Raw genomic sequence first — 22,062 nt, 5'->3', positions numbered from 1 at the left:
GCCACCCGGATCTCCTGACGCACAGAAAGGCATTGATCCACTTGACGCTCACAGAACTTGCGCAACGCCTCGCTTGTGCCGACAACTTACTCGAAATCAACAGGCTGTGGGCAGAGGGTCAAGAGCTGTGGCGTAGCATGGCGACTGGGAGGGTGAGACATGTGTTGGGAAGTCCTGGATTTGGATCTTGCCTCTGCAATGAAATCACTAGATCAGGGATCCTCAACGTTGGGCCCCCAGATGTCCTTGGACTTCAACTCCCATAATCCCCAGGCCCAGTGGCCTTTGGCTGGGGATTATGGGAGTTGAAGTCCAAGAACATCTGGGGGCCCAACGTTGAGGATCCCTGCATGGCCTTAGGGAAATCAGAGTCTTTCTCTCCCTCCCGCTTCCCATCTCCAATGTGGCAACACTCATGCTAACCAAGCAGGGTCGGCATAGCTCTGAGCATATGCTAAAGCAGAACTTCTTCACCTTGGGCCCTCCAGATGGGGTCCCAACATCACATTGGGCCACTGTGGATGGGGATGATGGGACCTGTAGTCCAGCAATATCTGGGGACCTGAGCTGGAGAACCTCTGCTCCAAAGTGGTCAATAAACATAGCAGCTTCCAGAAGACAGGGACCCACTGTTGGATCTTTGGGTGATCTGCAAAAGATGGATGTATGGCCCCAAACCCACGTATCTGGGCGTTGTACAATAAAACACAGATGACAACTTAAAATAGTTTTAATTTTGTTAAAACATTAAGAACGGCCAATTCAATATGAAATAATCAACCCTATCTATAAATAGGTTCTATAGGAAACATTAAATAATGATCAATTCTGCAAGTCTAAAAGTTTGGATGAATAAATGCATCTTAACAGCCCTCTTAAAGAAATGGGGAGGCTCTTATTTCAGCAGGGAGCGCTTTCAGGGGAGGAGAGCTGGTCTTGTGGTAGCAAGCATGACTTGTCCTCTTAGCTAAGCAGGGTCCACCCTGGTTGCATATGAAAGAGAGACTTGATGTGTGAGCACAGCAAGATATCCCCCCCCCAGCGGATGGAGCCGCTCTGGGAAGAGCAGAAGGTTCCAAGTCCCCTCCCCGGCAGCATCTCCAAGATAGGGCTGAGAGAGATCTCTGCCTGCAACCTTGGAGAAGCCGCTGCCAGTCTGTGAAGACGATACTGAGCTAGAGAGACCAGAGGTCTGACTCAGTATATGGCAGCTTCCTATGTTCCAAAGCCTCAGGGTGGCAATGGAGGAGGCCCACCCCTGAGTAGCTGATAGCAACTGCAGACGGAACTCCCCAGGTGATCTCAATAAGCAGTGGGGCTCATAGATTGGCAAGGAGTTTCCAACCTCCAACAATTAAACAACAGGAGTAAAACATAAGGCGGGGGGGGGGGGTGTATGTGCACACAAACACAAACAAAAGGACTGTGAGCTCAGCTCTGGTACTGCGGACAATCTCCTGGGCTGTGCATGGGCACCCAACGCCTTAAATCGAAGTGCATGTCCACTGCCCTGAGCCACTATTTAACACATGGCTGCGGAACTTGGGGTTTGAGGAAAAAGGCCAATCCTGCAAGCCTGAAATCTGCCTGCTCCAGATCAGAAGGGCTACCTGCTCCTGTGTCAAGCTGCCTGGGTGATCTTTTTAAGAGGCCCTTCTCCAGGCCAGTGATGGTTCAAGAGGAGGAGAGCTGGTCTGGTGGTAGCAAGCAGGACTGGTCCCCTTAGCTAAGCAGGGCCCGCCCTGGTTGCATATGAATGGGGAGACTAGAAGTGTGAGCACTGGAAGATCTTCCCCTTAGGGCATGATGGAGCCGCTCTGGGAGGAGCAGAAGGTTCCAAGTTCCCTCCCTGGCAGCAGCTCCAAGATAGGGCTGAGAGAGATTCCTGCCTGCAACCTTGGAGAAGCCGCTGCCAGTCTGTGAAGACAATACTGAGCTAGACAGACCAATGGTCTGACTCCGTATATGGCAGCTTCCTATGTTCCTAACTGTGTGCACTTGAGGCAGGGCGACACATGCAGGCGTCTCTTGTGCACATTTTCCTCCCCCAAATTAAAAAAAATGGGGAGTGGGGGTGCATCTTGCTGCCTCACGGGTGGGCCAATAATTTCCCAAAACATGAATGCCTCATGAAAGGGCTGTCCTTGTTCCAAGTGCCCCTGCCTTTGCAATTCTTTGCAAAAGGGAGAGGGACCTTCCTTGTGATGGGGCTCCAATGAGTGAACCCTCTCCTCAGACAGGACGTGGGGTTCTTGGAAATTTTTGAATGGGAAGATTTTCTGGGAAACAAATCCATTTTAAAAAATCATTTGCATAAAATTGTCAGAAAAACGTTACTATGCAATTTTTCCAGATGCCCTACCTAAATAGACTGTGATCTGATCTGGCATGTTATTTCATTAAAAAAGTAAAATAAAAGGTCAGCCTTTTATTTTTGTTATCTTTGTGTTTACAAATTAATGAAACATATGTACTCTCTCACCCACTTCCTTGGAATAATCACCTGAGAAACATTAATTACAACTTTGGAATTGCCAAGCTTGCCTTACATTGCATTGAAGACATTGTATTTTATGCATTTTAATGAAAATACTTGTGTATTTTATGCATTTTTAAGGAACTGAAACTGTGATGGGAAAATAAAAGTATGGGGGAAATTTCCAGGGGAAGACTTCCAACTCCATATGTCTGATCACCCGGCAAACAACTCTGCTCAGCTTTAGGTGCCTGGTCAGGACTACTTTACTGGACTTTTAAAGTCCATTTTGTCACCAAGCTCTGCTGCAGTCAGGTATTTCTTACTCAACCACATCTTTACTATCACATTTGTACTGCCCCCCCCACCGCCTTCCTCCAAGAAGGTGTACAGGGGGGGCTGAGGCTCAGTGGGCATCCACTGGGAGCAAAGCTTTCTCCGTCATGGGGCCAACACTGTGGAATGCCCTCGGCAAGGAAGGTCCAGCTCTTATGCTGTGTGCTGCCATGCAACAGGTGAAGACCTAGCTTTACAAGATATTTGAACTCTGCTGATTTTACAGTGTGCTATATGCATATTTTAATTGCTGGATCCGGCTGCTTTTGCATTTAAGGGCAAATTACTTACTGGTGTTTTTGTTTGCTGCTTTATTGAGATTGCTATTAGCTGCTTTGGTACACAATGTTAAGAAAAGAAGCAGGATAGGGGGGAAAAACACACCACACAAATAACCCTGTGTGGGAGGGAAAAGGAAGCGAGGAACCAGGGCCACCAGCAATATCCATGGCTGAGCAGGGGTTTCAACCCAGGGCCAAATCCATCCACTACACCCCACTGGACCTTTATCTCCGCATGGGAGCTATTTTCAGTATCAACCGTTCCTTGAAGGCTGCCATACGATCAAAGTACCAAAGCTGCCAACAGCCCACCAGATCAGAAAAATCCCCGCCATTCTCCACGGGCTGCAGACTTTAATCGGGAGATGTCAATTTAATTAAAACAACCGATAAGCAGAAGGCCACGTTCTGCACCCTCGGAGAAAAGGCCGCCGCAGTTTTCAGCAGTGCAACATTCCTTTGACTTTTGTTTGGTGTAACATGCCAGGCTGGCTTTCAAGAAATAAAAATAAAATAAAACAGAAGGGAGGAGGGGAAATTACCCTGCCGCCTACGAGAACTGGCCAGGGGAGCCTAGCTGTAATAAATACATGTCAGGGAGTCAACGGCTCCAGTGATGCATGAGGTACAAACTGTCAAAAGTGGAGCTGCTACTTCACTTCATAAGCAGCCGATTTACACAAGCACTTGACTCCTGCGCTTGCTGTCTGCCCTGAGCCAGTGGAGACGAAAAGATCCAATGAGAAATCCCTTCCTTCCCCAAGCACATGCACCAGCACAAACAATCTGGCCTACTGGAATGGAATTTGCTCCCATCAAGTGATAACTTTCTAGAACAGGGTCTAGCCCCCCAGAACCCAATGCCTGGCCTTCCCATAACATTTTCTGCCTGGAACTCCAGAGTCTGCACCATGAGGTCCCTGTATGGGCAAAGCATTCTGGGGCAAGTTGCAGGGCATACACATCATTCTTGCAATCAGCTGCGAAGCCAGTGGGGCCTCTCCTAGGAACATGGTGGGTCACTGTGTGAAACAGGATGCTGGACTAGATGGGCCTCCTTGGGCCTGATCCAGCAGGGCTGTTCTTATGTTCTAACATATGAAGCTGCCTTCTACTGAGTCAGACCACTGGCCCATCTAGCTCAGTATTGTCTACACAGACTGGCAGTGGCTTCTCCAAGGTTGCTGGCAGGAGTCTCTCTCAGCCCTTTCTGGAGATGGTGCCAGGGAGGGGACTTGGAACCTTCCGCATGCAAGCAGGCAGGCGCTCTTCCCAGAGCGGATTCCCCCCTAAGGCAGGTCTGCACAACAGAAGGCCCAGGGGGACCTTTTTGCTGGCCCACAGGTCTATCCTGCAGCAACAGCAGGAGCTATGAAGAGCCTGTCGGCCTGTCCCTCTGACTAGCAACAGCAGCTCAAGGCAGCTGGCTGCTTGAGAGCAGATGTCCCCCACTGACCCCATCCCTCTGCCCCCTCACTTTCATTAACAGCGTTGACAATCAATTTTAACGTAATGCTTAGCGTGCTGAAAACTGATCTCCGCCCCTGCACACCATGTGATGTCTGGCTCCGGCCCACTGGGGCATTTGAATTGTGCACCCCTGCCCTGAGGGGAATATCTTACCGTGCTCCCACATGCAGACTCCCATCCAAATACAAACCAGGATGGACCCTGCTTAGCCAAGGGGACAATTCATGCTCGCTACCACCAGACCAGCTCTCCTCCTCTGTCACCCTCCAAGAAACCAGAGGGCACCCTGGAACCACAGGAACATAGGAAGCTGCCCTATACTGAGTCAGACCATTGGTCCATCAAGCTCAGTATTGTCTTCACAGACTGGCAGCGGCTTCTCCAAGGTTGCAGGCAGGAATCTCTCTCAGCCCTCTCTTGGAGATGCTGCCAGGGAGGGAACTTGGAACCTTCTGCTCTTCCCAGAGCGGCTCCATCCCCTGAAGGGAATATCTTGCAGTGCTGACACTTCTAGTCTCCCATTCTTATGCAACCAGGGAGGACCCTGCTTAGCTAAGGGGACAAGTCCTGCTTGCTACCTCTAGTCACTCCCCTCCAGCTGCACATTTGGAACCATGAAGCTGCTTTCTACCAAGTACTAATTATTACTATTACTAAGTAGTAGTAGTAGCAGCAGCAAAAGGAAGGAGGAAGAGTCAGACCTTTGCTCCATCCAGCCTAGCACTGTTCTGCTCTGATTGCCAGTGGCTTTTCAGGGTCGCACGCGGAGTGGGGTCTTTCCCAAGAGAGTAGGGACCAAGGATGCACTTCACCCCTGACCGACGGCTCCAGCTGATATATGGCTCAGTGTATATCTGCATGCTGGGTCCCAGCAGCCAGTCTGGCGCTTCCGAGAAGCCCACAAGCCAGGCATGGGAAGCAGCAGTCTTTCCCCTGTGGTTGTCTCCAGAAGCTGGCACTGCCTCTGGATAGGGAAGCTCCATTTAGCAACCGTGATTCTATAGCCCTCTTTTCAATCAACTTGCCTAACCGCCCAGGCCAGTAAGAGCGTCTCCTACACAAGCTTGGGAGCCCTGCTGCTTTCCCCTGTGGGTTGCTTGTCGTTACTTGGTGGTAAAAGGATGCACTCTGCCCATGCTCAGAGACCGTGCTCTAGTGCAACTAGGACTGAGCAATGCACTGGAAGCAAGTTCTGAGACCCAAACCCAGCCCTGGAGGTCCATTATGGCAGGGGTTCTCAAGCTCGGGTCCCCAGATGTTTCTTGGACTACAACTCCCATCATCCCTAGCCACAACGGCCAAGGGCCATCGCCTCCTGTGACAAGCCGATGGCCGCCTCCGACTGCTTCCCTTTGTGGTTTTCCACACCATTAAAAAAAGCAGAGATGGCAACGCTGAAAAAAGAGTAAGAGACGAATGGAAGCTGGTGAGGGAAAGAGAAACAGTGAAAAACCCAGTTATCCAGCTTTCAGCCCAAGTACGGTTAAAAAAAATGACTAAGTTTGCTTGATATATGAATTGGTGGGGAAACCATTTATCACGGCGGCTGTTTACCTCCGTGGCGGAGTCCCTCAAGCCGAAGAGCCGTGTCATTCCCCTTTGACTGATTAATTAGCCAATCAGGGGACATTTTTCACTGTGAGGCATGATGGGTTATCCCAGCTAATGTTTGGTCTCTAATGGCGACACATTAAAGCCAACTCGGCTCTTTTAGCCCATCGAAGTGACCAAACCGGGAGGCGAGATGATAAATCAAACCCAAACTTCCCCCTCTTTCGGTTTGGAGTTGGTCCCTAACAAAACCCCCAAGGAATGCAGGGCTTAGAGGGAAGATTCTTCACTGATGAAGGCGGGCGGGGCGGGAGGGAAAAAACCCTCAGCCGCTTAAGATGGCCCTGGACTTGTTTCTGCAAACTAATGCATTTATCCTCCCTTGATTACCAGAGAGAAGTGATAACAGCTGGCAGGCCTTCCTTTAATCAGGAATCCCTTAAAGCAGAGCCATGCGCCCTGGGTAGGGTCCCAATTCTGCCCCCAAAATCAATGCTAGGAAGAAGTAAGCCTAGTGGTGGATTCTGAAGGGCACGGCTGCTGCTGAAATTCCAAGCTCCACAGGGCAGATAGACTGCTCCTGCTCAGGAAGCCCTGGGCAGAAAAGCTCACAGGCGGAGGCGCTCCAAAGCCAAGCGTCTTGCATTTTCTTCTCCCACATCAGTGGAATGTGCGGCAGTGCAGGCAAGGAGCCAATAAGAGGCTGAAACGTGAGGAGGTGAGAGGAGCCCTGCGGGATCAGTCCAAAGATCCACAGAAGAAGGAGCAGAATTGTCTGCCGCTCCTGAGGGCAGGATTTAGAACCAATGGGTTGATACTGGAAGGAAGTGGATTTAGGCTAAGCATTAGGGAGAACTTTGTATCATGAGCTGCTTGACACTGGAACAGCCCGCCTCATGAAGCAGTAGGCTGTCCTTCAGCGGTAGGCTTTCAAATAGTCGGACAGCCAACAGTCAGGGATGCTATAGCGCAGGGAGTTCCCAACCTGTGGTCTTCCAGATGTTGCTGAACTACCACACTGAAGGGCAGTGCTACTGAAATTCCATGCACCACGGCTCAGATAGACTGCTCCTGCTCAAGAAGTCTTAGGCAGAAAAGCCGACTGCCCAAAGCAGTTCAGGAGCATCTGGATGACCACAGGTTGGGAACCCCTGGTACTGAAGATCCCTGCATGGAGCAGGAGGTCAGATTAGAAAACTTCATGGTCCCTTCCGGTGCTAATGTTCTGTAATTCTAGTCCAGCATCCTACGTCCCACGGTGGCCGACCAATGCTTCTGGGGAGCCATTAAGCAGGCCAAGTAGGCAAGAGGGTGCAGCTGGGATTCAGTGACCCATGTATTTATTTACTGTTATTTATTTATATTCATTCATTCAATTTCTATACCGCCCTTCCAAAAATGTTTCAGGGCGGTTTACACAGAGAAAATAAATAAATAAATAAATAAATGAATAAATAAATAAGAAAGATGGATCCCTGTCCCCAAAGGGCTCACAATCTAAAAAGAAACGTAAGAAAGACACCAGCAACAGTCACTGGAGGTACTGTGCTGGGGGTGGAGAGGGCCACTTACTCCCCCTGCTAAATAAAGAGAATCACCATGTTCAAAGGTGCCTCATTGCCAAGTTAGAGGGTTACCTCTGAAGATGGAAGCGCCATAGAGCCTTCATGACTGATACCCAATGAACACTTTCTGTCTGGCCTGCTGCCCTCACTAAGCCTCTGAAGCAAGCTTATACATGGTTCTTCCATGGTGCAAAACACCCTTAATTATTCAATGTAGAAAGAAAACACTGGCATTTTTATTCTCTTTGATGCTCACTGCACTCTGACACAAGTTGGGCCTAGAGTAGGTGCTCTGATCACCTCATCCTAACTACATTATTGCTCTTACAACGGTTTCTCCTCCCTCATCTAAAGGAATATCAGAGCTTAATCGGAGCCAGGATTCAATGGGACTCAGCCCTATTAGACACAATTCTAGTACTTTAGGTACAATATTAAACAGATATAATTGTTTTACTTACTGATGTCAGCCACCCTGAAACTTCAGAGAAGAGCAGGGTAGAACTCTTTTAGACCAACAGTGAAGTTCACAAGGAATTACAATGGTCAAACTCCCCAGGAGGGATACTAAAAAGCAATAGCTTTGATAGGATCATAAACCAATAAAAGCCATGAAGGAGTAGGCAAGCTTTTGAGTCCCAACAGAACTTTTCCAAGTGGGATAAGAACAGCCCTGCTGGATCAGGCCAAAGGTCCATTTAGTCCAGCATCCTGCCTCACACAGTGGCCCGCCAGGTGTGTCTGGGAAGTGTGCAAGCAGGTTGGCCCATCCTTCTGGTGTTTCCTGACACCTGGTGTTCAGGGGCATCCCGCCTACCCTGTACAATGGCTAGTAGCCACTGATAGCTTCCGTGAATTTGCTGCCACCACATCCAGTGGCAGCAAGTTCCATAGTTTAGTTACATGTTGTGTCAAGAAGTACTTCCTTCTGCCTGTCCTGAATCTCCCAGCATTGAGCTTCAATGGATGATCCCAGGTTCCAATTATATTTTATTTATTTTATTTATTTAAAATATTTCTATACCGCCCAAAACTTGCATCTCTGGGCGGTTTACAATTAAAATAATGGAAAACATGGAAAACCCAATATTAAAAATATTAAAAAATATAATATTTTAATATTTTAGGACCCTAAACAGCTTGGGCCCTGGGGATTGAAGAGAACGTCTTCGTCATGAACCCCACCGCCTGCTTTTGCCACTGGCTCGTCTGGCGGCTACTCAGGGACGGGCCTTCTCCGTTGCTGCCCCGAGGCTTTGGAATGCGCTTCCTAGTGAAATAAAGAGCCTCCCCATCTCTGACAATTTTTAAAAAGTCTTTAAAGACACATCTGTTCAACCAGGCTTTTAACTGATATTGTTTAATTGTTTTAATGTTGTTTTTAGAATATCGTTTTAAAAATGGTTTTTAAATTGCTTTGTTTTAAATTTTGTTTTTAACTAACGCTTTATCTTTGTTTTTATCTGGTTGTAAACCGCGCAGAGATGTAGGTTTTGGGCGGTATAAAAATATGTTAAATAATAACAACAACAACAAGAAGATATCAGGGATGATACACTGGAACATCTGCAAAAAATACAAGCTACCTGTAGCCAAAGATTGGTGGGACCATAAAACTGAAAATGTTGTAGAAAATAAAGATGCAAAAATATTATGGGACTTCCGACTACAAACAGACAAACATCTGCCACACAATACACCAGATATAACTGTAGTCAAGAAGAAAGAAAAACAAGTTAAAATAATCGACATAGCAATACGAGGGGATAGCAGAATAGAAGAAAAAGAAATAGAAAAAACAACAAAATACAAAGACCTACAAATTGAAATGGAAAGGCTGTGGCAGAAAAAGACCAAAATAATCCCAGTGGTAATTGGCACCCTGGGTCCAATTCCAAAAGACCTTGAAGAGCACCTCAACACCATAGGGGCCACAGAAATCACCATCAGCCAATTACAAAAAGCAACTTTACTGGGAACAGCCTATATTCTGCGACGATATCTATAACAACAGCCATCCAATAATAAAATTCAGCCATCCCAGGTCCTTGGGGAAGGACTCGATGTCTGGATAAAACAAACCAGTCAGCAACACAAGAAATAGTAATATAAATCTAATTAAAAGCCTGGCTGAATAAATGTGTCTTCAGTGCCTTTTTATAAGTGGCCAGAAATGAGGAGGCTCTTATTTCAACAGGGAGCGCATTCCAAAATCCAGGGGCAGCAACGGAGAAGGCCCGCAGGCAAACCCCTCCAGATGATCTTAACAGGTGGTGGGGCTCATTGCGAAGAAGACATTCTCTTAAATACCCAGGGCCTAAGCTAATATTACAAGATGGCCTAATATTATGAGATGGAGAGAAAAGCTCCTCTATGCACCTGATCCATGTCGTGTATAGTTTTATACACCTCTGTCAACCCCCCCGCCCCCCTGTAACCTATAATTTTTGAAAAGGCAGAGAGGAGGAGAAAACTGTCTTGCTGGGCATAAAGGAAGTCCCACTCCCATCCGCTAGATGCCCTGCAATCTGTTGCACTTCATAGCCATCGTAGAAATGAAATGGAACAAATGTGTTTGTACCAGGCAAAATCGAACGCAATTATATTCTGCAACTACAGCTCCATTCCATTAGCTGTTGCAAACTGCAGGATGGGGGACTTCTACTATGCCTAGCAATACCCGCCCCCCACCCAGCCATCCTATATATAGTCAAACATTTCATTGTGGTGTGAACAGCTAAAAGAATATACAAACATATTCATTAGGCGCTTACTTTCTTCCTGTGACTGCAGCATACTCTCACTGCGTTAATAAACCCAAATCCACGTACTGGGTGACATGCAAACAAAAGGCTTTCGTTCAGGTTTGGAAGCGCAACAAATCGGCAGAGCTAATTTTAGCAAGGTTCTCACACAATCTCTTCCAGGTTTCTTGCTGCCCGCTCTCACTCCTAGCCTTGGATGGAAACCCTTTCCCTTCGTCTCTCCCCTGCACCAGACATCTGGGGTCACCCTCTTCGCCAACTTCAGCATATTCAGTTCCTCTGGGTCAGGCCCTCTAATGCAGGATTCACAACCTTGGGTCTCCAGATGATGTCAGACTACAACTCCCATCATCCCCAGCCATGTTAACCTTCCAGAACAACCAACTTAATAAGAATGGAGTGGATTGCAGAGGAGTTGTTTTTTAAAATCACATCTTGTCTGTCTAAAACCAGGGCCTCTACAAGCTGGCTCTGCTGCGATCAGCACTCTGGTCACTCAGCAATCTTAGCAGACCAAGCTCGGATCCAGCCTGTCAGGAACAGTCCACTGATGTCCCTTGGCCAATCCAGGGCCATCAGGCCCTGACCTCTAAGCTAGCTCCTCAGCCCTAGACGCTGACGAACGCATCGGCCTGGTCAGGAGCCTGAGCACTGGATTGGCATCAACCACATCATCTGGCCCTTGGCTCTACTTGGGCAGAAATCAGACCTCCAGCCAGCCCTGGCACCCACAGCTCATTGCTGCATTTGGCCAAGTCCTGACATTTTGCCTCTGAGCAAAGAACGGGATCACAGTTCTTGGGATCTCCCGCACTAGAAGAACGGGTGGGAGGGTGGGGCGGGTAGCAGTAGCGACTTTCTAGTGCTCACGCCCAAGGGTGAGTAAGTGACGGCAGAAACTGAACACACAGTTCTCAGTGGCAAACTGGCCCTGCTCAACCCCTCCAATAATCACCAGGGAATGAGAGTCAGGAAAGGAAACTTGAGGAAGAAAAATGTGTTCGTAACCAGGAAGTTGCTTTATGATGAGAAGAGCAGCCAGAAAGATGGTCACCCAGCGTGACTAAACAAAGGAAGTGACTGCCTGAGAATGCAGGCTGCAAAGATGTTACTTTTCTAGGAGAGAGATGCCTGCCATCAACCAGCTGCTCGAAAAGTAGTAAATAAAGCCGTCCTATAGTAAGTAAGAAGGCACTTAAAAAAAAAACAACACACACAAGTTTGCTAATGTGTCAGAATGGTGACTTCATATTTTAAAGTGTTCCTGTGGATGTGTGCCTCCCTCGCCGGCGAGGTGATCCCAGAACTGCGTGAGTCAGCTCCTAAGCTATAGTCCATTCCCAAATCCTAGGTCTCCTTCAGGAACACTTTTGCCAGTGATAAGGCCTTGTCAGGAAATACAGCTGGGTGGAGGAAGGAAACACCAAGTAGAAATTTATATATTTATATATACAGGGAGCAAGAGCGTGCGCGCGCACGACAGAGAACGAACGGAGGTTCAAGGAAGTTCAGCCAGATAGGAACTAATGGAATTTGTTTTTCCGCCTCCTAAGATTTAAAGGAGAGACAGGGGGCAGAGGGAGCCCCATAACTAATTCCCCATCCTGAACCCAAGAAGATTCTGGTCCCTGAAGCAGAGACCTCCTTGCCAGAGGTCTCTGGAGAGTGGTCTAATGCCCAATCAATATTTTCAATCGCTTCATTGTCTCCTCGAGAAAAATGCCGCCGATTCCAATTTAAGCAGGTTCAGACAGACGGCCATTGTTTTGATTTTTAAAAACTATATATCTTTTAGAAATCAAGGCACACAAAGGCTTGTTTGGAGCTTATTACCAGCAGCCAGGAAGAGCCCAACCTTTGCTGGTAGCTGTGCTGCAAGGAGTGTCTGTGTGTGTGGAGGGGGGGGGGGCGTTTGCAATGCATCTGGAGAGCCCACGTGGCTTGGCTGGTTTTAACTCTGCACTCCTGGGATGCAGGAACAGAAGACTGACAGGGCTGTGGAGATCCAGAGCGCAGGTTCGATAGCCCTAAAGGGTGTTTGAAGGAGGAGCTCTTAGGGTCAGTGTTCCAGGGAATCAGCACTAGGATTTATTTATTTTATTTATTTAGCAAATGTATTGACCGCCTGACTTCCTTAGACTCAAGGTGGTTTACATAAGTTAAAACAACAACAAAGACAACAAGAGAAGAGCGGGGGGGGGGGGGGAGAACAAGAACCTGCCCAGCCCAGCCCCACCCTACACCTACACACAGACACACACAGACACACACACAGACACGTTAAAAACTAAAAGCCTGGCAAAGGAGCTTCTTAAAGGACAGAAAGAAGGGGGCATTACGAATCTCAGGAGGCAGTGTTCCAGGATGAGATTGGAATTGTTTCTCTTAATTTAATGTTATTTCTTGTCCTGTTTTATTGTGAGTAATTTGGATTAATGTTTTATGATGTTTTGCATTCTGTTTTAATTCGGAAACTGTCCTGGGAATCTTATTGAGAGACGGAAAGGCAGGGTAAAAAAACAACTTCTGTCTGTCAAATGTTTTTATCAAAACATCCAAAGTACACACACACACACACACACACACGCACGCTTTTGGTTCTATGGATGTCTTCTGCAAGGCTTATCAAAACGGCTAGGACAGTGAGTGAGTGTGATCACTCACACATAGGCATATGATAGAATGACCAGACATGGGCTGATGAGAGCAAAGAACGCTGGGACAAAACTCTTCCACCATGCTACAAATCTTACCACTAAAGGAAACTAGCACCCAGACCAGAAAGTCACCAGTTTGGCTCATTACATAGGAAGCTGCCACATACTGAGTCAGGGCATGGGTCTACCTAGCTAAATACTGCCTACACTGACTGGCAGAGGCTCGCCAAGGTTCCAGGCAGGAGTCTTGCCCTGGCATCTGGAGATTCTGCCAGGGAGGGAACCGGGAACCTTCTGCATGCAAGTGCTCTTTCCAGAGTGGCCCCATCACCTGAGGGGCATTTCTTACAGTGCTCACACATGTTGTCTCCCATTTGAATGGCTGGCAGAGACTCTCTGAGGTTTCAGGCAGGAATCTTTCCCAGGCCTATCTGGAGATGCCACCAGGGATTAAACCTGAGATGCTCTGTGTGCAGAGCAGGTGCTCTAGCACCGAGTTATGGACCCATCCCAATTCTAACACCAATGCCATTACATAAAATGGGGGGGGGAGTGTTTAAGCACTCCCTTTGATAAGGATGGAAGAGGTCCCAGTGGCCTGTGCAACACATATGTGTTTAAGACATCTTCTTTTATTTTGTAGTATGCAACCAGTTTTAAATTTGGGGGCCACAGCTCAGAGGCAGAGTACCTGCTTGGTATACACAAGGCCCCCGATTCAATCCCTGGCACCCTTAGAAATGGCAGGGAAAGACCCCATCCAACTCTGGAAAGCAGTCACTGCCAGTTAGGACAGACCATCCAGGCTGATGTGGACCACTGCTCCGACTGAGTGGGAGACAGCTTCTCTGGTCCAGCTCACGTGGCCTGTCATTTGTCCTGACCCCGGTTTGGGCTACCCCTTTTGAACAGCCCCATCCCAAATCCACCCTCTCAGAGCCGGAAAGGCCAAGGGACCAGCACCAAGGCCACCTCTCAAGGGGACCTTTCAGGAGGCACATCTCTCCACCGCCCCTCACGCCCACTGAGCCGGTGAGCTCTCTACCCAGGAAGCATTTGCTGCTGCTGCGTAAGGCTCTTCTCCATCAGCGGACAGGAGAGCAACAGCCTCGTGACTAACAGCATAGCAGGCGGTCCATGGGGTAGATGTCTGCTTCGGGCAGGAGGGAGAGCTGGCCTTCCCCTGCCTTCTGGGTCTGCAGGCCTCTCTGCCCAACTTTCTAAAGAAAGCATCGCTGCTTCGGGTAAATTGTGACAAGCGTCTCACTGGAGCTGGAAAGAGATTCCGGGAGTTTGGGGTATTATATAGCCAGCCAAGCAGCTGCTGGAGAAGGAAAGGAGAAGGGGAGAAACAATCCCCAGGCACGGCCGACTCTTGACACGGAGCTGGGATGGGAACAATGCTCAGGAGGAGAGACACTTGCCAGACAGCCATGGAACTGGGCAAGGAGACAGAGGCACAAGCTGTTCCTCGCCTGATGCACCTGGGCACATATGGCTGTGGTTCCAGCAGAAAGCAGGCCCTGTGACTGATAGCAGAAGCCCAGGACCTGATGGACACCAGGACTCTTCCTATCTGGACAGGAAGAGATACCAGCCAGCTCTCGTCCAGCATTTCCGTGCTCTCTCCAGCATGACAGACAGTGACACACTCCAGGATTTCAAAACCAGGCACTTTGCTTAATGCCAAGCTTCCAAAGAACTGAAGCTGCTGGAGATGTCCGGCCATCAGGAATGGCAAGCACCTGGCCTTCAAGGCTCCCGAACAGAGAGGCTGACTGCTCCTGATGACCTAGCAACTTGGGGAAGCGAGCTGGTCTTCTGATAGCAAGCATGAGCTGTCCCCTTCGCAAAGCAGTGTCTACCCTGGTTTGCATTTGAACGCGAGTCTACATATGAGCACACTCCCCTCAGGGGATGATGGGGCCGCTCTGGGAAGAGCATCTCAGGTTTCAAGTTCCCTCCCTGGCAGCATCTCCAAGATAGGGCTGGGAGAGATTCCTGCCTGCAGCCTTGGAGGAGCCGCTGCCAGTCTGGGTAGACAATACTGAGCTAGATGGTATTGATGCCTGACGCGGTAGAAGACAGCTTCCTATGGTCCTATCCTACCTGACAGACCTGAGGCAGCCCCATCAGACTCTGAACGATCCACAAGCAGCCACTGACAGGACACGGATGGCTCCAAGGGGCAGCAAGCATGCCTCCAGAAACACCTCCCACCACCCCTTCTGCTAACCCACCCATCAGAGAAGAAGTATAGTCAAGTTAACATTTGAGGCTGGGTTAAAAATGTTTTACAGTCTGGGTTGGGTGGGAGTTAAATAACAAAAGCCTCTCTCTTTTGCACTGCCTAACATCGACTTTAGTAAGGAAGTATATGCCTTGCCCCTCCTCACCAATACATTTGCCACTCTACAGCTGTCCCAAGTGAATGATTCCACGTGAATGATTCCAGATGCATCCCTATCAGAGGGCTTCGTTCACACAGAAGAGCTCTGCAGGATCCAATCAGGACGGGGGGGGGGGCATTAAGGGACAGGGAAGGTGTTTCCGACCTGCCCATCCCTGCCCTGCTGTTTTCCTCACACTGGTGCTCTCCTAAACAGCATGACTGAGCATTCCTGTTCGCAGCCCCATTCAGTGTCGCCACACACATGGCTGATGCGCGTGCATGTTCACCACCCCTGCGCCTTCCCAGGAGTGCATGGACCAGTTCCATGCACATCCCTATTCCCCTGCTCCCCTCTACAGCTTTAAGCTTGACACTGGGAGAGGTCGGGGGCTGTCCATGCAGTTGCACTGCACTTCTAAGGTCCGTGAAGCACAAATCCCAGTCTTCTCTCCAGTGCAACTGCAAACAGATTACGTGTGGGAGCCCCAAGGCAGATTTTATACACAAATGCCACTTAAGACCGTTCTTGGCAGGAACCAGCACAGCTCGGGCCCCTCGCCGCAATCCTCCCAGAGAGGAAAACATCAAAAGAATTACACACCTGAGTTTTCTGGGTCTTCTGGCGTTTCCCAAAAATGCAGGACAGGTCATCTTCGCTGCGGGAAGAGAGGTCTTTTCCTAGAGAAAGAAACAAGCAGTTGTGCTTGTGCCAAAAGTGACTAGGGCAGTGCTTGCTTGGTGCTTACACCAGGAAAACAGCAGCAACCACACCGTGGAATTAAGCACTTCTGAACACATACACTCTTCTTTTACCTCATTTATTCTGTTTCTGTTAGCCATAAAAAGGGGCCAGGAGTGAGCAGGGCTTCTGCCTAGCACCTCATATTTCCCTCCACAACAACTGGAAATCCTGGGCAATACATGGAGGAAGGACAGGCCACAATCAACTTGCAAGTCTGTCTTCTCAGGGTTGAGGGCTAGAAACTCATTTTCTGAAGGGAGAGCTGAGAAGCTGGTGACTGACCAGGAAAGGGAACTTGGGGTTGTGGTGGATAGCTCAATCAGAACATCGACTCAGTGTGTGGCAGCGTTGAAAAGGGCATGTTCTATGCTAGGGACAGAGAACTGATAATGAAACTGCTAATGTTATAATGCCCCTGAGCAAATCTATGGTGTGGCCGCTTCTGGAATACTCTTTACAGTTCTGGTCACCATATCTCAAAAAAGACTTTGACTGATTAAGTGCCGCCAAGTCAGTGTTGAGTCTTAGCGACCACATAGATTCTCTCCAGGGTGATCGGTCTTCATCTTGGCCTTTCAGGTCTCTCAGTGGTGCATTCATTGTTGTCGTCATTGAGTCCATCCACCTTGCTGCTGGTCGTCCTCTTCTTTTTCCTTCGACTTTCCCCAGCATTATGGACTTCTCAATGGAGCTGGGTCTTTGCATCACGTGTCCAAAGTAGGATAGTTTGAGCCTGGTCATTTGTGCCTTGAGTGAAAATTCTGGATTGATTTGTTCTATGATCCATTTGTTTGTTTTCCTGGCTATCCATGGTCTCCCTAAAAGTCTTCTCCAGCACCCAAGTTCAAAAGCATCAATGCTTTTTCTATCTTGCTTCCTCAAAGTCCATAGAGTGTCACAGGGGAAACCATTGTCCAAACAATTCTCATCTTTGTAGATATAGACACGTCATGGCATCTAAATATCCTCTCCTAGGCTTTCATTGCAACCCTACCAAGAGCTTGTCTGCAGCGTGTTTCTTGATTGCTGGATCCTTTACTGTTGATGGCCAATCCTAAATGGCAGACCACTTCAACGTCTTCATTATCAGCTCTGAGGCTGGTTGCTGTACACATTGTCATTAGTTTAGTCTTCTTTACAAAACACTCTTTTACAAAAAAGGACTTTATAGAACTGCAAAAGGTGCGGAAGAGGGAAACCAAAATGATGAGGGGTCTAGAGCACCTTGCTTGTGAGGCAAGGCTACATCATCTGGGGCTTCTTCATTTAGAAAATAGGAGAGTGAGGGGAGACATGATAGAGGTTTACAGAACTGCAGAGAGAATGGATAAAGAGAAGCTTTCTTCTCTCACACAAACAACACTAGAACGAGGGGTCATGCAATGAAACTGCCTGGCAGGAAATTCAGGATGACAGAAGGAAGTACTTCTTCATATAGCCCATTATTAGTCTACAGAATTCACTGTCACAGGATGGCCTCCAGCTTGGATGACTTTAAAAGGAGGTTAGACAGATGGAGGGCAAGTCTACCAACTGCTACTAGTCTCGATGGCTTCATGCTACCTGCAGAATGAAGACCTTCATGCTACCTGGGATGCCTCTGAATCCCAGCTGCAGGGGAGCAATGGCAGGAGAGGGGGCACGCCTTCCCCTCATGCCTGTGGGCTTCCCAGAGGTACCTGGCCAGCTAGTGGGAGAAACAGGATGTTGGACTAGATGGGCCTCCTTGGGCCTAATCTGTCCAGACTCTTCTTGTGCTCAGCATGGTAGTACTTGCAGAGTTGTGAAGCATAGAGCACCTCAGTTTCCACTTTAACCTCCCCCTCTCCCGCTCACTAGTCCCTCCACCCCATTTAACATAGACTGTAATCTCTCTGGGCAGGGAGGTTGCCACTCCTATGCCCTGTAGGACACCCAGCATGCTACTGGAGTTATACACCATTGTGAACAGTAAACGTGGCTGCTGCTTCCCACCTAGGTGATGATGGGAACTGCAGCACCCGAGAAGCTACTCTGCAGATCTAGTTAGCCTACTTTCCAGTAGGCTTATGAGATCACCCGGCATGCCGTGTGTCTCTATCCTCCCCTATCAACTTCACAACGCGTGGACCAATATGAACCAAATTGGTACGGTTGTAAGGACACATAGGGACACCTCAACGGCGTAGTTTGTAATGATGTCATCCACCCCAATCCAAGATGGCAGATGCATGAAGGTTTGAGGTGCAAGTGGGCTAACTTGTGAACTGCCTAACCAATCTGAACCAAATTTAGTCCAGTTGTAGGGAAAGTGAAACAAAACTAGGCAGATTAGTTCTTAACAGAACAACTTGTTTTGGCTTTGATTCAGCAGCCTCCCAACTTACCTTTGGCAAATTTCACATAGTGAACCCGTTTCCGAGAAGTCTTCGATTTCTCCTCAAGGCTAAACTTTCTTTCCCCCTCCCCGGATGGAGCCTCTGAAACATGAGCACAACATGTGGTCTGAGAGAAATGCTGGAGTTGTTCCTCTCAGTTCCATAAGGCTAGGCTGGTTTCTGATCCTTTGGCACAACCCTGATATCCTACTGTAATCAATTGCCCAAACCTATGCAGCATCACTGTGATGTTCCACTGAGTAAGGATATGCACGGAACTGGTTTGGCTGGTTCGGTTCAAATCCGGACCGAACTTGAACTGGCCCAGCCCCGTATCCCGTCAAACTGGGTTGGATCGGGTCCGGCCATCAAACTGGGCCAAGCTGGTTTGTGTACAGGGATATACTTGTAAAGGGGAATCCTTGCGCGATTCCCCTTTACAAATATATCCCTGAACCAGTTCGGACAACTTTGATTCAATATGGCTCACACATCCCTAACACTGAGCTCAATGGGACTTACTCTCTTGTAAAGATGAGTAGGATTGAAACCTAAGCCATGTGCCTGCAGTCATTGCTCCTTCTTGCCCAGTTTCTCCCTGCCTCTATTTACCTCCCTTTCCTCTGCAGTTCCCCCTTGTGTCAATTTTCTAGACTGTAAGCCCCTTGGGGCAAAGACCCATTCTCTGGTATTGTGTAAGGGACTATGGACAAAGATGGTGCCATAAAAATATATACATAAGAATCAAATAAAATCTGCTAACATTTATTAAAATTTTAGTGCATTCACGCCAATTGTTTAGTTTAATTATTTAGAATAGGCGTTCCCAACTTTGGGTCTCCAGAAGTTTGCCAGCATAGTGTAGTGGCTAGAGCGTTGGACTAGGACCAGGAAGACCTGAGTTCAAATCCCCATTCAACCATGAAACTCACTGGGTGACTCTGGGTCAGTCAAGTCTCTCTCAGCCTAACCTACCTCACAGGGTTGTTGTGAGGATAAAGATAACCATGTATACCACTCTGAAACCCTCAAAGGAAAAGCGAGACATAAATGTAAAAATAAATTTAAAAATTCAATCACAAAAAGCAAAACCTAACATTGACTTCAATGCAAAAGCTTTATAAGTTTTAGCGTCCATATTAAGTGTAACCTGACACACTCAGTCAGTTTTGCCACGATTGACATGTTCCATGTCCCCCAAAATCACTCATGGAGACTCGGTACTTTGTTCTTCCACCAGTAATTAGTAGTCAGTATTTTGGCAGTCGATTGTAAGTTCCAAACCAGATTTCTGTGTATTGGATATACCATTCCTTTCAAACAGCCTAGCAGTTGGACGACTGAATCAGAGTTCTCCTCTGCCTTATTACATTTGTCTCTATGCTCGCTGTTGTTTAGATCAGGGAATTCTCAACATTGGGTCCGCAGATGTTATTATGGGACTTCAACTCCCATAATCCCCAACCAAAGGCCACTGGGGCTGGGGATTATGGGAGTTGAAGTCCAATAACATCTGGGGACCTAATGTTGAGAATCCCTGGTTTAGATCTTAGAATCACACACTTGCCTCTCACGTGGCATTGGTGCCCTCATGTGGCCAAGAGATAGAAATTCACACCATGGCCAAGTGCTTTCAGTGGTGGATTCACCAGACACAAATTACTGCCAGCCCCCTTTCCAGCCTTAATCCAGTACCTGGGGTGTCTTGTCCATGGCAATCATTCAGTTCTGCCAGAAGCTGGTTAAAGTCATCCTGATGGGCAATCCAGTTGTCCTGCAACAGCATGCATTTTTATTTACTATGAGCATTTCCACACCACAATTTGAAGTTTTCAAAGCCATTTCACAGCATTAGAACATATAAAAACACAAGTTACATAATTAAACACCAACAATGACCAAAAGCAGCCATACAGCAGAACAAAAAATAGAAGAAGGCAACTGAAATTAAAAAAAATCTGCCTTCAGAAGGCTAGCAGGAAGGTCTCTCAGAAAGGAGTACAGAGCACAGGGGCCACCACAGAAAAGGCTGTGCTCTTGGTGGAGGCTAATCTTCCCATCAGATGGAAGCCAGAGCAGAGTCCCAGCAGAAAAACTTTGCAGCTGACAGTGGGGAAGACAGATAGGGGAGGAAACACTTATTGCAATAACCAAGACCCAAGTCATTTAGGGCATTAAAGACAAATGCCAGCATTCAGAACTGAGCTTGGAAAGGAACTGCCGAAAAGTGCCGATGCTTCAAAACAGGCAATATATTGAAAGAATCGGTCCACATCTGTCAAGAGGCAGGGCCCTGCATTCTGCACTAGCAGGCTTCTGATCCATCTTCAAAGGCAGCCCCCACCCCATAAAGCACACTATTCTCTTTAGTGTGTTATTCGACAGCAAGGGTGCACAACTCAAATGCCCCTGCGGGCCCAGAAACAACCTTGTCCTGGCGTGCGGGGGCCAAGGTCAATTTTCAGCACATTAATCACGACATTAAAATTAATTATTAAAAATATTAACGGAAGTGAGGGGGCAGAGAGCTGGAGTTGGGGCGGGGGGGAGACCAGGGGCAAGACAGACGGTGTCAGCAGGCTCTGGCCAGGGACCAGACCCATTTGGACCCAAGTGGCCAACTACACTGAGCTGCTCCTGCTGGCCAACAGGACAGCCCAAGAGCTCTACAGGGCTCCTGATGTTGTTGCTCCAGGATATTCCTTCCTGGGGGCCAGCAAAAAAGCCCACGCTGGCTGGATCCGGCCCCCTGGGCCTTAGGCTGTGCAGGCTTGTTCTACAGCAGCCTCAGCTTACCCCAGGGTTCCTATCCTTGGGCCCCCAGTTGTTCTTTTGGCCACTGTGGCTGGGAGGGGGTGCGCTTTAGTCCAACAACATCTGGGCATCCACGTTCAAGAACCCTGGGCTTATGTCATGATCAATGTGCCATGCTTTGCCAATCACAGCAGCCACCAGGCACTCGCCAAAAGCCTTGGAGAGCAAAAATAAATAAATCTCCAGCTGCCATTTGGATCGTAAAGGTGACGGTGCCAGTCAAGCCTGCCTGGGGAAAGCCTCACATGAGCAGCAAGCCACCACGGAGACGGCTCACTCTCCAGCTGCCGAAGTAGGTAGGCCCTCTCCTACAAACCTTAAATTCGAGGCAGGTTCATAGAGGAGAGGGCAAAGACCCAGGTCCCCAGCTGCTTAGGGGCTTTAAAGGTTAAAACCAGCACCTTCATTTTGTCTGGAATCACACTGGGAGCCGATGAAGTTATTTGGACATCCCATTTGAGAACTGAGCTGCCACATTCTGCTAGTGTTTCCAGGCTACGGGGTAGTATGACGGGAAAAGGGCGTTAAGACTGCCTCACGCCATTTTGCATTCTGCTCCTCCTCCTGACCAGTGTTCCCTCTAACAGGGATTCCCAGATGTTGTGGACTACAACTCCCAGAATCCCCAAGCCAAAGCCATTGCAGCTGGGGATTCT

At 48.3% G+C, this 22,062-nt stretch overlaps 1 protein-coding gene and 1 pseudogene across 2 annotated transcripts in view; one reads left to right on the top strand and one right to left on the bottom strand.

The window, feature by feature from the left end:
- Positions 1-22,062, bottom strand: part of PINX1 (PIN2 (TERF1) interacting telomerase inhibitor 1) — a 67,018-nt gene that overhangs the window by 37,819 nt on the left and 7,137 nt on the right. For both annotated transcript variants that reach the window (XM_053248864.1, XM_053248871.1), the window contains exons 4-6: positions 20,288-20,366; positions 18,602-18,694; positions 16,095-16,171 (exon numbers count right to left, since the gene is read on the bottom strand). In XM_053248864.1, coding sequence (XP_053104839.1) covers positions 16,095-16,171; positions 18,602-18,694; positions 20,288-20,366 — 249 coding nt within the window. The remainder of the gene's footprint in view (positions 1-16,094; positions 16,172-18,601; positions 18,695-20,287; positions 20,367-22,062) is intronic.
- On the top strand, positions 13,654-13,759 carry LOC128341391 (uncharacterized; annotated as a pseudogene).

Source organism: Hemicordylus capensis, chromosome 1, assembly GCF_027244095.1.
Source record: "Hemicordylus capensis ecotype Gifberg chromosome 1, rHemCap1.1.pri, whole genome shotgun sequence".
In the NCBI taxonomy this organism is placed as follows: domain Eukaryota; kingdom Metazoa; phylum Chordata; class Lepidosauria; order Squamata; family Cordylidae; genus Hemicordylus; species Hemicordylus capensis.
The sequence above is the reverse complement of the archived record's forward strand: the minus strand, read 5'-3'. Positions and strand labels throughout refer to the sequence as shown.